Consider the following 14,945-nt stretch of genomic DNA (forward strand, 5'->3'; position numbering starts at 1 on the left):
TTACAGGCCAATATCCTTTATGAATACAGATGCAAAAATCTTCAACAAAATACCAGCAGACCAAATCTAACAGCACATTAAAAGGGTTACATACCATGACCAACTGGGATTTATCCCAGGAATACAAGGGTGGTTCAACCTAAGAAAATCAATTAAATATATCATACTAGTAGAATGAAGTAAAAAAAACTACACAATCACCTCCACTGACAAAGAAAATGCATCTGACAAAATACAGCACCCCTTCTGGATAAAAACACTCAGAAAACTACGAATAGAAGAAAACTTCCTCAACATGATAAAGGGCAAAAATGGAAAACCCATAGCTAACATCACACTCGGTGGTGAGAGACTGAAAGCCTTCCCTCTAAGACGGAACAAGACAAGGACGCCCACTGTCACCAGTGCAATTCAACACTGTACTGGAAGTGCTAGCCAGAGCTAGCCAAGAAAATGAAACAAAAGGAATCCAAATTGGAAAGAATAAAATTTTCCCTACTTACAGAAGACATGATCCTACATAGAGAAAATCCCACAGAATCTATTAAAAAGCTACTAAAGCTAATAAATGAATTCAGCAAAGCGGCAGGGTACCCGATCAACACACAAAAATCAGTGGTGTTTCTATACACCAGCAATGAATAATCTGCAGAAAAACATTTATTGATTTTACAATATACTTTTATATTTTAAAAAATAAAGATATATATACATATTACATTACTTTATACATTAAAAAAAAAAATACACAGTTGTGTGTATTTTAAAACTCCAGACAAGAAATATAACAAAACCTAACACCGTGACAATAAGTGCAAGTCCATATACAGAAGGATATTCACGGCAGCACTGGATATAGGAAAAAGAAACGTGAAACAGGTTAAATTTTATCTATCAATTGGAGAATGGCAAAACAAATCATGATACTGCCATAGGATAGAACATTATGCCTGTCTGTACACGTATTTATAGGAGTTCTGGAAGGCTATTCACTAAGTATTAACCAACTCAGGACAGAGCTCTGGGGAAGGAAAGGAATGAAGCTTTCACTTTTTACTTCATATATGTTTTGTTCATTTTCCCAACAAACCTGCATTTACATTTAAAAAACTGCAAACAATTTTCAATTATCTTTTTGTGAAGTGGGATTATTGTTAACTTTCTTTCTTATGCTTACCAATATCCCCTAAGTTTTCTACAATGTGCACATATGATTTGTATAATTTAAAAAAAAAATTTTTTTTTTTTTTTAGAACAGGACAACTTTGGCTTTCTGCTTTTCCCATTTTGGGATATAAGCATAGGGAGAGGAATGAGACAACTGACAGCAAAATGAACAACTATTCCATCAAGAAAAAGCACATGTAACATAGCTAATTGAGTCTTATTTGGTATTGCCAGGCAATACCCAGATTCTAACCCCTGTCCCCAGGAAGCTGCAGATGCCAGGAGCCTGGAGGTTGAAAAAAGTCCTCCCCATCAGGCAGCAGCCCCATAAGCAGACCCAGACGTGTTCTGCTTCTTGCAAGCAAATCCTCAAGTAGAGCCCTCAGCAGGCTGTAGTCCCTTGACCGTCCTGCACATTTTCCCGGGCAACCCCCCTACATGACCTTACCTGAAGGACAGCGTTGGCATAGTCATTGGCCTTTATGTTATTCAGTCCCACGATGCCTGGCAGGTAAGTGGTGCCGTCATATGCCCGGGACAATTTGGCTTGCTTGTCCAAGTTTGCAATTTGCTGCTTGGTGAAAGTGGGCTTCAACACATACTGCAAGCAAAAGAAAACCCTAAATTGTTTGAGGGCTTTATATAAACAAAGTTCACAATGTATATCTAGAACAGCAACTTTTGGAAAAAAAAAAACACAATCTGGTCACGAACGATCAACCACAAACTCAAAATAGGTCTCAAGGCAGAGGCAAGGTGGGGTAGGTCCTCCCTACATAGCTAGTTCTAGAAGGGGAATCTGCATTTAATCCAAAATCACTAACTCTCGTGTCTTTCCTCAGACCTCAAGCCTGGCCAAGTCCATGAGAAGTGCCTGCCGGAAACTGGAGGACACACAGGTCCTTGAAGGCAGCAGGCGTCTAAGGCTCAGGTGTGGCCTCACACAGCCAGCACATCTACTGCGCTCAGGGGCAGGAGAGCCCCTTCACTGCTGGGCAGGACCGAGGCTCTCCATGATCCCACATGACTAAAGGCGCAGGATCGGAATTTTCCCAGTCACAGAGCCATGTGGGCCACCCAAATATGCTGTGGGCTGGGCACAGATCATAACTAACTTGCTGGGAAACCTCAAATTTATTTTGGTTTCTCCCTCCATAAACACTGTCCCTAATTATGTTAACTTCAATTATTAAGAGGCCTGACCAACTTTTAAGTAGCTTAACTAGTGCTTCCAAAACCTTGAACACATAGCTTTCCTTTAAAATAAACAGAATATTCAGCACAATGAACATGCAACCATTTTCTGAGAAGGAAAATCATAATTAACAGCTCCAGGATCAATCAGTGCCAGGAGGACCTTACATGCACTACACTTAAGGACAGCAAAGGACTCTTGTCATGGGTCCAAACCAGAACTCACAGATGCAACATGCTGGCAGTTCTGGCCAGATCACATCTCAAAAGTAGCCAGGAACTGGTACACAGCCTGGTGTTCACTGTTCTATGCCAGGCTCAATTCATATTTCTACTCCAAAGTGTAGAAGGATAATTTATAACTCTGATTAGAAAGTAGCCATATTTCTTCAGTCCTAGCCTTCAATCAATTGATAAAAAGCAGAAATGATGGCTAGCTGGCAAACCATCAGCCACACATGATTCCTGACCTCCTTATTCGGTTTTCCTGGTTCCTTCCAAAGTGAAAGAAGTCTCTCCACAGCCAAGGGGACTGAGATTCTTCCCAGGAGCCCTGGGATGGCTCCCAAGAGAACAGGTCCCAAACCAGCCCACTTAGACACAGACCGTGATGTCCTCCAGTGAGGAGTCAATGATCTCATAGTTGTCTGGAAGGCAGTAGAACTTGAGGGTGTGGAGGTTGAGGAAGACATGGTGGCTGAACTGGACGCTGTGAATGTAGGCGTGAGACTTCAAACCCCGACCTGCAGGGAAGGACAAAAGGATCTAAGAGCAGGGCAGATTCCAGAAAGGCCCAAACCAGGGCTGATTTTCCTGTCATTGTTTTGTACCAGAACATGTTAGTATCAGCAAAACAAAGTACTATGCCATCCTTGAAATGAATCTCCTACATGAGCTTCTCTCGTCACAAAATTTACCAAGAACGAATAGGGTATCGGCTACTTTGTTCCCTGGAAAGTATACACTATCGAATGGGGAAACTAATTTCATATACATGAATTTGAAATATTTGGGAATTAGTTTCACATATATAAGAAACTGGAAATATCAAGTACATATTATATATGATATATCCACATGCTTACATATACATGCCCACATGCATGCACGCACATCCTGTGACAGTCCATCACCACCCCGTCCTAAGTTTCCAACTGCCCACATGAGGGACAACCCTGCACCTAAGGTACCTCTGTTCATGTTGCCACTCCGTCCTAGAACATCCCCACTTACACCCCTTCAAACCCTATACATCCTGCCAGTTCGAGTCCCATCTTCTCCATGAACTCAACACAAACACACCAACTACCACTGATCTCTCCTAATTTCAACTGCAACTGCCCTTTTTCACACTCAGTGGCACACAGACCAGCAGCAATCTTTATGGTTTGACGCAGGTCACTGACTGTTTTCTGCTAACCTTCACTCCTTATAAGGGCAAGGAATGTAGTTTATATTTCTTTTGAATCCTCCACTCTACTGCGTACGTTTGCTTGGTCTGAATAAGTTGAAATAATAAGTTCTTAGGAAATAACAGACATACTTTCAGATGAATTCAGGTTCTAAACCAAATTAGAGAACCTCCTGTCGGTTTTCTGAAAGTATGCCGATTTCCTGGGGACAAATTATTAGACACCATTAGAAATGATTAGATATGATTTCTGAGAGCAGCTTACTTTCCAATAACAAAACTCTCTGGAGCAAATCTGTGGCTAGTGCTAAAAACTTTGTGTGTCTATAATACACAACATTTATTTACCCTGAAAGTACTTGCCGCACACCAGACAGGCATATGCATTGATATGTGAGAGGGAGATGGAGCACAGTTTCTCAAAGTCAAAGTCCAGCACGCTCCTAAAAGAACCAAAAGAAAAAACAATAGGGCTGGCTGTCTAGGAGGGCACCCAAGTGAAGCAGTGCTGGCCCCCTGCTCCACATCAACTAACCATCCTTTAGGGAATGGCCAACAACTGGCTATAAGCTGTAGGGAGCATTAACTGTTCCCACCTATGTGTTTAACATAAAGCACTTCCACCCACAACACCCCAAAGCAGACTCAGGTGTATGTACCACGCACAATCCCAATGACCCTCTTGCTCACTAATATGTATAACCGATCAAAGATCTTCCACTGACTCACTTCCTCAGGAGGGAAAGCTATGAGTACTGGACTACGTAACAGGACCACAACAGCATTCCAAAGTAAAAAACTAGGGGTGAAGGTCACAAAAACAGTGAATAAATCCCTTTTATTATTTAAAAAAAAAAAAATTATTCATAAAAATAAGTGGGAAGCCAAAAGAATTCAGGGAAATAGACCTATAAATAAGGACAAGGTAATGAAATACAAGTACTCAGCAGGCAAAGGACAAAAAACTTTATCTCCACTGAATCTGTGATGGCAAAGGGATGTCTTCTCAAGTAGCCCCTCTTATAATCGGTAATGGTTTTACAGAGCTGAGCTGTCTAATAAAGGCTTCACTAGCCAAATATGGCTACTCACATTGAAATTAAAAATAATTAAAATTAAATAAAATTTAAAATTCAGGTCCTCAGTTAAAAAATTGCTTTCCAAGAGCTCGATACCCGCATGTGGCCTGTGCCTTCCACAATTATATGTCCCATTCCTCCAAGAGAACAATCCCACCATTGCAGAAAGTCCTGTTGTACAGCACAGGCAGAACAGCACTCTCAGATGCCGTCTGGGCTCAGAGAAAAGGATGCCATGAGGAGATAAACACCTCTGCTTTAGGATAAATGCTGGTTGTGTTTTTTCTTGGCTGAATCCCCAGCACCTAACCTATTACCTGGGACACAGTGAGTGCTCATCAATATTTCATTTTGTTATTGTTGTTTGAAGGACACTCTTGTTTCAAATTACCACAACATGTAAATTCAAAATGAGCTCAAAGTGCTTTATGCATGTGCCCACCCTCACACAACATCCCTGCTCTTCTACCACATGCTTTCTGACCCTCCATGTTGAAGGACAAAGGTTAATAAACATGGCAAGAAGTACAGTGTTCTGGGCAGAAAGCTTGAAAAAGGGAATGTTTGTGAACATGGTGTCCAGCATCCAGTCCAAAGACCTTTCTACAGAGATCAGGCGGATCTTTCTGCTGCCTTTGACACCCCTGTCCTACTGACCTGTTAATGGTGTCCAGGTATGGGCAGTGGCGGCTCCTCCGGTCCTCGGAATCCACACGGCCATTCTTTGCTAGAAAAAGAAAATCACCACAGGCTTTGAAAATGGGAACCCTGTGCTCAGAGCCAACTACGAGTGGAAGCAAAGAAACACAGAAATGGAGTAAGCAAATCAAGATGAATTCCTAAACAGGCAGCCTCCTGACATCCAGAGAAGTTCAACAATGGCACAAGCCGTGAATTGGGAGAATATGCTTGGAACACATACAACTGCAGAATACATCAAGAAATCCGTGAATCAATAGGAAAAAGAAAAAAAAAATGGGAAAATGAGTCAAAGACATAAAAAGGTATTTCTTAACACTAACTTTTCACAAACATGTGAAAAGATGTCCAACTTCCTCAATAATCAAAGAACTACAAGTTTCCTTGAACAATGATGTCCCAACCTGGGGAAGCTGAGACACTGTCTCCCTACAGAGAGAAAGATAAGGAAGTTCACTGCCTGTTATAAAAGAAGTGGGTTCTCTAAGTACAGGCTCCTCTCCTGTAGAGCAACCCACTGCATTTAAGGCACCCGGACTTTCTTCATGCTGCCCGGTGGGAACTGACACAAATGCTAACGGTATGACTACTGCTATTACTGTGAGTAACAAACTGTCCTTTGTCTCTGAGCCAGGAGTCTCATGTCTTCTGTCGACATCCATGAAACAAGTTAGCTCACAAATAGGGTAAAATCTCAGCCCCTTCACAGTTCTTGACAAGTGGTAGATTTGAGAATGTATACACATGCTGTTCTTTAAATTGTACTTGTATGTTACATTAGTCTCAGTACCTGAGGTATATCTCAATATGAAAAAGTAAAAGTTAAAGTTTTCCTGAGAAAACAATCTCACTACTACAAAGGAAAACAGCTGACAAACCATTTCCCTTCCCAGGAAGAGGGAACCTGAGGAAAGCAGACAGTACTCTGAAATTATGCATTAAATAATTCAAAGAATATTTATCAGCACTTTCTATGAACAAGGTGCTATTCTGGACCCTGAGCATAATACAAAAATATAACAAAGGGAGGACACTAAGCAAGGAATTTAAGAGTTAATATTAGAGTATACTCATACAGATAGCCAGAACCACAAGCAGGATTACAAAGCCTTAGAAAACAAAGATTCCACCCTCAGCACCCACCCCCACCCTTAACATGTAGCCTAGCCATACACTCACCTGCTACTTCAACAGGCTCCTACTAACTGAGCAGAATGTTAAGAATATAGGAATATGTTGAAGCCAGGAGTACAAAGTTCAGAGAAGGAAGAGGATGTGGTTAGGGTGAACATGAAGTTTCAGAAGTGGTGAAAATCTATTTAATGATTGGTAGGATTTCAATAAGTAGAGGAAGAGAGCACACTAAAGACAGGGAACCAAGTCTGGGTGATGAGGTCTCCAGAACGCATCCTCCTCAGGAGTGCTAGGGAAAGCAGAAAGAGGCCAGGCAAAGGAGGCAAAGGGAACACTCAGGGAAGGGAGCCACAGACTCACTACATGACTTTAGAAGGCTCCTCAATAGTCACTGGTTCCAGGACTACTTTCATTAATTTACAGACCGACAGTAACGTTTTTGGCCAAACCACAGTGACTCCGTCTCAGAGGCAGGACTAGAATCCAGCTCTCCTGGCTGCCACAGCCCTGGATAACGGGGCATGGTGGAGAAGGTGCCCGAGTTCAGGCGCTTGACACTGGTCTGATTCCAGAATACGGTGGGACCACGCCTCGGGGGTTGGGAAAACTGAAGGAAAATAAGACTTGCAAAGTAATTAGCACAGCGCGTGGCCCACGATATACGGAAACTGCAGTTCATGTTACAATGAGACATAAAACCACGGCTATCACAAAGTTCAGTGTTGTCTCGTTAGGACGCTATCGAGTCGGGGCGCCAATACTAATGGAACCTGGGTTTTCTCCGCGGACACGAGAGTCAGGGGAGGTTGGAGAGAGCGAGGCGACGAGACAGTGGAGCCCGCACCCGGCCCCGCGCACCTCGCACCTCCCGCTCGGGCTCCGAATCCTCGTCGGCCTCGCGCTCCCGCTTCACCCGCACAGCGGGGATTGCAGGCGCCGGGGCCTCCCGCGCGCTCGCCGGCTCGGCCTCCCGTTTCACGCGCACCGGGCTGCCGCGGGAGCTCGCCGCCTCGGGCTCCCGCTCCCGGTCTCGCTCCCGCTTGACGCGACCCGAGCTGCCCCGCGACTCGGACTCGCGCTTCCCGCGGGCCGAACCCCGCGACTCCCTCTTGGACCGGCCCGACATCGCCGCTACCGGCCGCGGCGCCCCGCGCAGGCGCCAGGCGCACTCGAGCGCGCGGCTCGGGGCCAATCAGGAACTCAGCTGTGACCTAGTCCAAAGGAGTCTACGGGTCGGCGATTGGGACAAACCGCGCCGCAAGAAACTTGTGGTAGGTGCGGCGGCCTAGGCGCTGCGCGCGCAGCCGAGAATGGCATGCAGGCCTACTGCCACCCTCCCCGTAATTTCCGTCTTAAAAAGGCAGGATCGAACCGCTTACTGGCTGCGAAGTTTCCGACCCTGACCACTGTAAGTTTGCATTTATTAGAGTCTTGCCTAAAAGGAGTCACACCATATGTGCTCCTTTTTTGTCTGGCATTCATGCACATTATTGAGTGCATCGATTTTTGTTTGCTCAGTAGTTCCCCAGTGAAACCCTGGCTCCTCCCGCGACGCCGAAGCGAGCTGGGGTGCAGGGGAAGAGGTGCCCCCGGGCACTTCTCACAAATTACGGAGCAGCGGCCCCATTTACAAACAAGGCAAACTCCCAGCCCGCCCCACCCAAACACCACCAACTCCGCGCGCGGCGACGCTCGGCCCGGCCGGCCTCCTGCGGCCGGAAGTCCACGACGCGGAGCCGGAAGCCGGGCGAGGGCTGGGGCAGGCCTCTCCGGGGGAAGAAGGGGTGGCTGTTGAGGCCGTTGAGGCCGCGGATCGTAGCGCGAGGCTCCAGATGGAGGCGGCGCCGGACCCCGGACCGGGGCTCTGCTGCAAGCCCGGCGGGCGGCTGGACATGAGCCACGGCTTCGTGCACCACATTCGACGGAACCAACTCGCCCGGTACCGCCCCGCCCCGCGCAGCCACCCCCGGCCCTGCCCGGCCCGGCCGTCCCTGACTCCCGCTCGGCTCCCCGCAGGGACGACTACGACAAGAAGGTGAAGCAAGCGGCCAAGGAGAAGGCGAGGAGGCGGCACACGCCCGCGCCGACACGGCCCCGCAAGCCCGACCTGCAGGTGTACCTGCCGCGACGCCGAGGTGAGGCCGTCTGCCCCGCCTGCTGCTTCCAGCCCGCGCGCCCCGCGTGTGGATCCGCCGCCTGCGGCGCAGTCCCCTTCACTATGTGGAAAAGCCCGCTTCTCTTGCCCAGGGCTCAGCTCGCTTTGTCCCTTCCCGGACCCTCCGCCTCAGCGCTCCTGCGTCTCGGCTCAGTGACTCCCCTTGGGGAAGAGGCAGGGCTCACGGCCCCCAGTTACAGGCGATGTCTGGGAAACGATAGGAGCCGGCGAGAAGTTGTCGTCTGTCGGTTTGTCCCACCTTCCTGTATATATTTCCAGTATATGATAGAGGGATAGCCTGGTGCAGATAAAAGCGACCAGGACACAATTGTGGAATGTAGCCCAAATGCAGTAAATAACTTTTTTATTCCTGCTTCTTGTCGATGCATTTAGCTTTTATATATCCCCCAACTCGTTTAGTCTTTATAGGACCTCATAGATGGAAACTGGTCCTTTCTGTTTCACAGGTCAGGAAACTGGGACAGGGACAGATTAGGTAACTTGTCTAAGATTTCAAAGCTACTTAATGGCAGGGCCTGGATTTGGACCCAGCCTGCTCTATCCTTTTCTCCACTGTCTTCCAACCCTATTCACCAGCGATGAATATTGAGTACCTGCAGTATGACAGGCTTGTGCCAGGCTTCGAGGAGGAATAACAAATATTAGTAACTCCGCTTGTGATTGCAGCACAGCACGCACACTTGTGGGCACCTAAGAAGACTAGGGCTTTCTATACAGTATGTTTTCATGCATTGTTTTTGTGGATAAGGGCTCCAGCAGCCCCGACCCGCTTCCTATCACTCTGGTTTGTCCCTCCAGATGACTCTACCCGCCCAAGCAACCCAGACTATGAGGAGTCCGGCGAAAGCAGCAGTAGTGGTGGCTCCGAGCTGGAGCCTTCTGGGCATCAGCTCTTCTGCTTAGAATATGAGGCCGACAGCGGAGAGGTCACGTCAGTTATCGTGTATCAGGTACGCCTCACGTGGAAACAGCCGCAGCCTGAAGATCTTGGGTAGTGGTAGAGATCACTCCCAGACCCTGAGCCACTGTATTCCTCAGGACCAGTGGGAAATGTCTGCTCCATGTGGGAGCATAGGCCTGCCAGGTGGTGCTTTATGAGCACGAGTCACTCCCATCCCACAGTGATTCTCAGTGGGGAACAGGGAGGGTTCACGGCCCCCCCCCATTGAGAGTCACTATTAAAGGGGATACCTGGGAAATGACAGGAGCTGGCATGAAGCTGAGAGCCAAAAAGAGTTCTGCGAGAGTGTTGTCTAAAGACAGGGCAGGTCGCCTTTCCAGAAGAGGCCAGCCTCTGAGCTTCCTGACTCTTCCTCCATGTAGGACGATGATCCAGAAAGGGTGATAAAGGAGGTGTCAGCCCACACGCCTCTGGATCCACCCATGCGAGAGGCCCTGAAGTTGCGCATCTGGGAGGAGATTGCAAAGCGCCAGAGCCGACCCTGACCAGATTGGACACATCCTCACCAAGCTGGATTCTCTGCAGCACTCAAAAGAATTCTGCCCAGGAGCTCCCCACTGGTTTGGGTGTGCCAGAATCGGTCTGTGCTGACCTTGAGACCCACCACCCCACCTGACCCCTAGAGCTGCTGGCAACCACAGAAGAAGGGTATTGCAGGAATACACCTCGCCTCCTTGCAGCCATTCTTTCCTGTATTTTGGTCTATATTACCAGCCTAATATTCTGGAATTTTCTGAGAACTCTGTTCAGCTAGCATGGTGTTCTGGAAGCAGAGACTCCAGACAGAGCTGGGGTTTATGAAGCTTTCTCATTGAGATCATTTGCCATGGGACACCCAGCTGCACCTGCTCCACCCTGCCCCATGAGCCATGTTTATTATTTTATGGTTCCTTTTTTGTGCGTGTTCTCACTTCCATCCAGTGCCATGTTTTCCTAGCTCTTTTTTTCAACTCTATTTCTTTCTTCTTTCCTTCCTCCCATCATTCTGCCTCAGATAGAATCTATCAGTTCTCCTTCCACCCCTGCCCTCAAGTGACTGCCCTCTGGATGCCAGTCACACAAGAGTCTTCTCAAAATTACAGTGCCTCCAGCTGCTCAGGGCTTTGCAAGTAGCGAGTTCTGAGAACCTCCCTTTCTCACAAGACCTCCGCATTACTGCTGCCAATAAAGTGGAAGACGCTTTGTTTTTGAGGCCTACTTGAAAGCTGTCTCCCTCCCCTTCCATGGCTTTTGCGAGTTTCTCACATGTACCACTGCCTTGCACTGTCTAGATAGAAGACCTAGGAAGAAGATGCCAGAGCTAAACCTCAAGGATCTCTTGTGGGAAAACCTGCCTTGGTTAAGGCTACAGAATTCTAGCTTCCGACCTCATCCCTAGCTGGGAACAGACTATCCTCTGCTCAGAGTAAAGGGAAATTAACAAAACAAGCTTGAAACTGACTCTAAATGTGGCACAACTGTCTTGAAAATACTTACAAAGGGAAGTTCAACATTAGCAATAATTGCCTGTTTGGAGTTCTAATTGCAAAAAAAAAAAAAAAAAAAAAAAAAAAAGTCCTGAACAAAGCCCCAGAGGAAGTGAAATGAGCCTCTCTTCTCTGCCCCCTTTCCTACTCTGTACGTTCTCATTTCCTACCTCCTAAGAGCATATAAACTGAGATCCTTGGAATAAACATCCCCAGGAATATAACTGCTTCTGCCTTGTGAACATTTTTCCTAATGCTGGATTAGGCTAAGGCCTGAGAAGTCCACAAGATATCCTGTGCACCAAGGTTCAGAGTCACTTCAGTTTTCCAGCAAGTCAGCCTACCCTCAGTGACTTGAAGTGTAAGGTTTACGTGAGCCCATGAGGCACCAAGACTTGCCGAAACCAAAGCCCGCTGCCCCCGGAGTTCCCCAGGAGTCTCAAGATCAGTCTGACATTTCCATCTCTCTCAGCAGCTTTTCTCATCAAGGAAACCTGAGGGTCATATTGGTTTGTGTCCTACACCCCTGAAAATCTACAACTTCCAAAATGGGGCAAGGAGCTATTTTAACTGCGCCTTTAAATTGCAGCAAGCCACAGTTTGCAGTGCCAGAAGAATGCTGGGAAGGTGCGCGAGGTGGATCAGTTACAAGGGCCTGGTGGCGAAGTTGGCCGGGGACCAGAGGGCCTCTAACCCAGGGGGCTGGGCCAAGGTTAAATGCCTTAAATTTGCCAGTCTTGGGCTCAGTTCTCCTTTCAAAGGAGAGTCTTTGCCCTCTACTTACTCAGCTGGCCTGGAAGTGCCTTTTGACTTAACAATATTAACTACCTTCCAAAGCCTCCTGAGTCGAGGCTCTGCCAAACTCCACCTCCATTGTTTCTGCAGGTCAGAAGACCAGTAATTTTAGTCTTTCAGCTCTTCAGTTGACCTTATGACTTGGAACATAGGATTTCATTGGAACTCTTTTAAGTGTCCTAATCTAGAAATGCTCTTTGGGTCTGTCTGCTTACATCTGGATCTCCTATTTCCTGGTTTTATTATAGAACTTACAAACAAGATCAGAAGAGGAGTTTGGGGGTGCAGCACTTGAAATTTTAGCCTCCTTTCTTGTTTCATGAGATGGGAAGAAGGTAGCATTTAATGTGTACCTTCTGCATTCTTTTATGCTTTTGTCCTGTAATCCTCAGAGACCCTCTCAGTAGGAGACTGATGGGAACACCTTGCTCTTAAACTTCTTTCTTGAGCCATTTTGCTTATGGAATACACATAAAATATTTTCCACACAAGAAAACATTCTAATTCTTTGCTAATTTTTGCAGTGTTTATCTGTAGCACTAAGGCTGGTACTTAAATGAGAGGTTGATGTCAGAGCTGGCCCACTGGAGGTTTTACACACATTTAAGTGATGCTGCCATTACTCCGGACGTGCCTGCAGTGCCTGTGTGGGCTTGGTTCTCACAGCCAGCTGATGGCCTTGTGTAGTTGAACGCCACTGCTTATTACCACCCCCCATCTGGGGTCCAAATTGCTACCATCCAGTTTATTCGCCAGACTTGCTTCCATGCATCTTTCAGCAGTTTTGGAAAATTAGTGCCTTGCAATCCAGGGTATGTTCCAGAGTGTTTCCCACAGGCTCTAGAGATGTCCCAGAGAGGACCAGCCCTCTCTGTAGGGTGCAGCAGAGTGTTTCCCACAGGCTCTAGAGATGTCCCAGAGAGGACCAGCCCTCTCTGTAGGGTGCAGTGACAACAGTGTTGGAGTAATTGGAGCCCTCCAGTGGGCTGCTTCAGACTCAACGCTCATTTGACTATATTCATTCTTGGCTTTCAACAAAAGTCTGGTGGCCTGATAGATCTATCTCATGCCCATCCAAAATGGAGTTCTCCTACTGAAAGTAAGCCTTCAATTTTAAGGCTTTATGTTTCCTGGGCCACAGTGAATAACATAACAAATAGAAGGAAGCGGGGTTGTAGGGGCTTTGAGCTGTGCAAGAATAAACAGTGACACTCAAGTCCTAGCCAGCTGGCAAGTAGGGAAATCTTTGAGGAACTTAATGCAAGAAAGGAAGAGAAGAATGGAAAGCTTTTTGTACTGAATAGGAGCCTCTGGGGCCCAGCCAGCCAGAAGAACCAATGTGGACAATGACAACTGCTTTCCCCTGTAAGAGCCTCTCTGTAAAGGACGTTCCACCTCCATGGTCTACTCTGAGGGGCACTGCCAACCTGAGATTAGCCCACGCAGGCTGGAAGAAGCCTTTTGGGGTGGTGAGTGTCCAGCCTGCTGTGTATTTGGCAGGACCCATAGGTGATAGGGTAGTGGATCCCCAGCTGGTTCACGAGTCTAAATGAGGCCTTTGCATGTAGAAAGAGGAATAAAGACGTTACCTTCCTCTCTCCGAGCCTTCTCTTTGTAGAATCACCATGGAAGGATAACAGTTACTTGAAACATTTTAAACTCCCTCATTGAATTCCTGTCCCTAAACACCCAGAATCAGATAGCCATAAACACCCACCCCACATTTCCCCAGGAATTGGGACTGATGGTAGAAGTGAAAACCTTCCGAGTGAGTGGCTCCTCTGCTTTCTCAGAACCAGCACTGGTGATGGTGGTAGTGTTAAATGTGTAAAAAGCCATGCATTCTTCTGTTTCTTCTCTTCCAATGTTTCTGCTATGTGGACAAATAAAATGAAGTATGCCAAGTATTTGAAAATCCTGGAAGGAAGATACTTTTCAAATACAGTTTGTTTTTTAACCAATAAACTTACTATTTTTACAGCACTGTCTTTGCCAAGAGTTGTAAAATCATTTGTGTCTGTAAGGGAAGTGATGCCTGTCCTAAAGTCATTGAATTGGGGCATGGAACTCTCATCTCATGCTTTGCCTGACTTTTTTCCCCCTTTAGAGAACCATGTTACTGATTTTAGTGCATAACTTTTTCCTCCATTTTTAAAAAAAGTTGCATTCACACATGCCTATTTTAAGAGCTGTCCTGGTTAGAGCATAATGATAGACATGTGGCTTTGGAGTTGGAAAGGACCTTTAAAGACATCTGGTCCTCCTAACCTCATATGGGACTCCCCACTGGCAACTACCCAGTAAGAGCCTTTCTGTGATAGGAAGCTCTGTCTTGGGGTAACTCCATTTTAGGGACCACTTAGATAGTCATAGTAAGCCAAAATTTGCCTCATCACTGCCCTGGAGCCCTCCAGGATGGCCAGTTTAGAACCTGAGTAGTCCTCTCAGTCCTCAGGAAGAGATGGTGAGAAAGTGTTGATTAGGAATCGCATATTCCCGACGAAGCGGGAAATGCTGAGGGTGTTCCAGCACTGTCGGGCAGGTGAGAAAAAGGCCTGCTCCCATGGGACCCAGGCGGGGCAGAAGGTGGGGCCCAGTCTGGGGGCACGGATGATGGCCAGCGGATGGCGTTCTGGATCTCAGCCCCCGCTGGTCCATTCAGCTGGGTCTGGGTTCTTGTACAGTGAACCCCCTGCACGGTCACGCTTGTGGCCCTGCTTTAAAATACTTGTCCCATATATGAATGTGACATGGAAGAGGAACAGGTGATCTGTCTCCATTTCTGCTTTCCACTGGGTCCAGAAAGTTTTCTCCCTCCTTGAGCCAATTTATACTACTTCACATGCTCCATTTCTCCACAGTA

General features: G+C 46.9%; 2 protein-coding genes across 2 annotated transcripts in view; one reads left to right on the forward strand and one right to left on the reverse strand.

Moving 5' to 3' along the window:
• The window catches only part of USP39 (ubiquitin specific peptidase 39), a 29,753-nt gene extending 21,907 nt beyond the window's left edge, over positions 1 to 7,846 (reverse strand). Inside the window, exons 1-5 of the mRNA XM_037806700.1 lie at positions 7,543 to 7,846; positions 5,509 to 5,578; positions 4,121 to 4,215; positions 2,968 to 3,104; positions 1,616 to 1,768 (exon numbers count right to left, since the gene is read on the reverse strand). Coding sequence (XP_037662628.1) covers positions 1,616 to 1,768; positions 2,968 to 3,104; positions 4,121 to 4,215; positions 5,509 to 5,578; positions 7,543 to 7,810 — 723 coding nt within the window. The 5' untranslated portion in view covers positions 7,811 to 7,846. The remainder of the gene's footprint in view (positions 1 to 1,615; positions 1,769 to 2,967; positions 3,105 to 4,120; positions 4,216 to 5,508; positions 5,579 to 7,542) is intronic.
• Positions 7,847 to 7,985: 139 nt separating this feature from the next.
• C17H2orf68 (chromosome 17 C2orf68 homolog) lies at positions 7,986 to 11,375 on the forward strand. Its single transcript, XM_037806707.1, has 4 exons — positions 7,986 to 8,623; positions 8,701 to 8,819; positions 9,659 to 9,810; positions 10,184 to 11,375. Exons 1-4 carry the CDS (start codon positions 8,517 to 8,519, stop codon positions 10,304 to 10,306), a joined length of 501 nt encoding a protein of 166 aa, XP_037662635.1. The 5' UTR covers positions 7,986 to 8,516; the 3' UTR covers positions 10,307 to 11,375.
• The last annotated feature ends 3,570 nt before the right edge of the window (positions 11,376 to 14,945 follow it).

Source organism: Choloepus didactylus, chromosome 17, assembly GCF_015220235.1.
Source record: "Choloepus didactylus isolate mChoDid1 chromosome 17, mChoDid1.pri, whole genome shotgun sequence".
NCBI classification, from domain to species: Eukaryota; Metazoa; Chordata; class Mammalia; order Pilosa; family Megalonychidae; genus Choloepus; species Choloepus didactylus.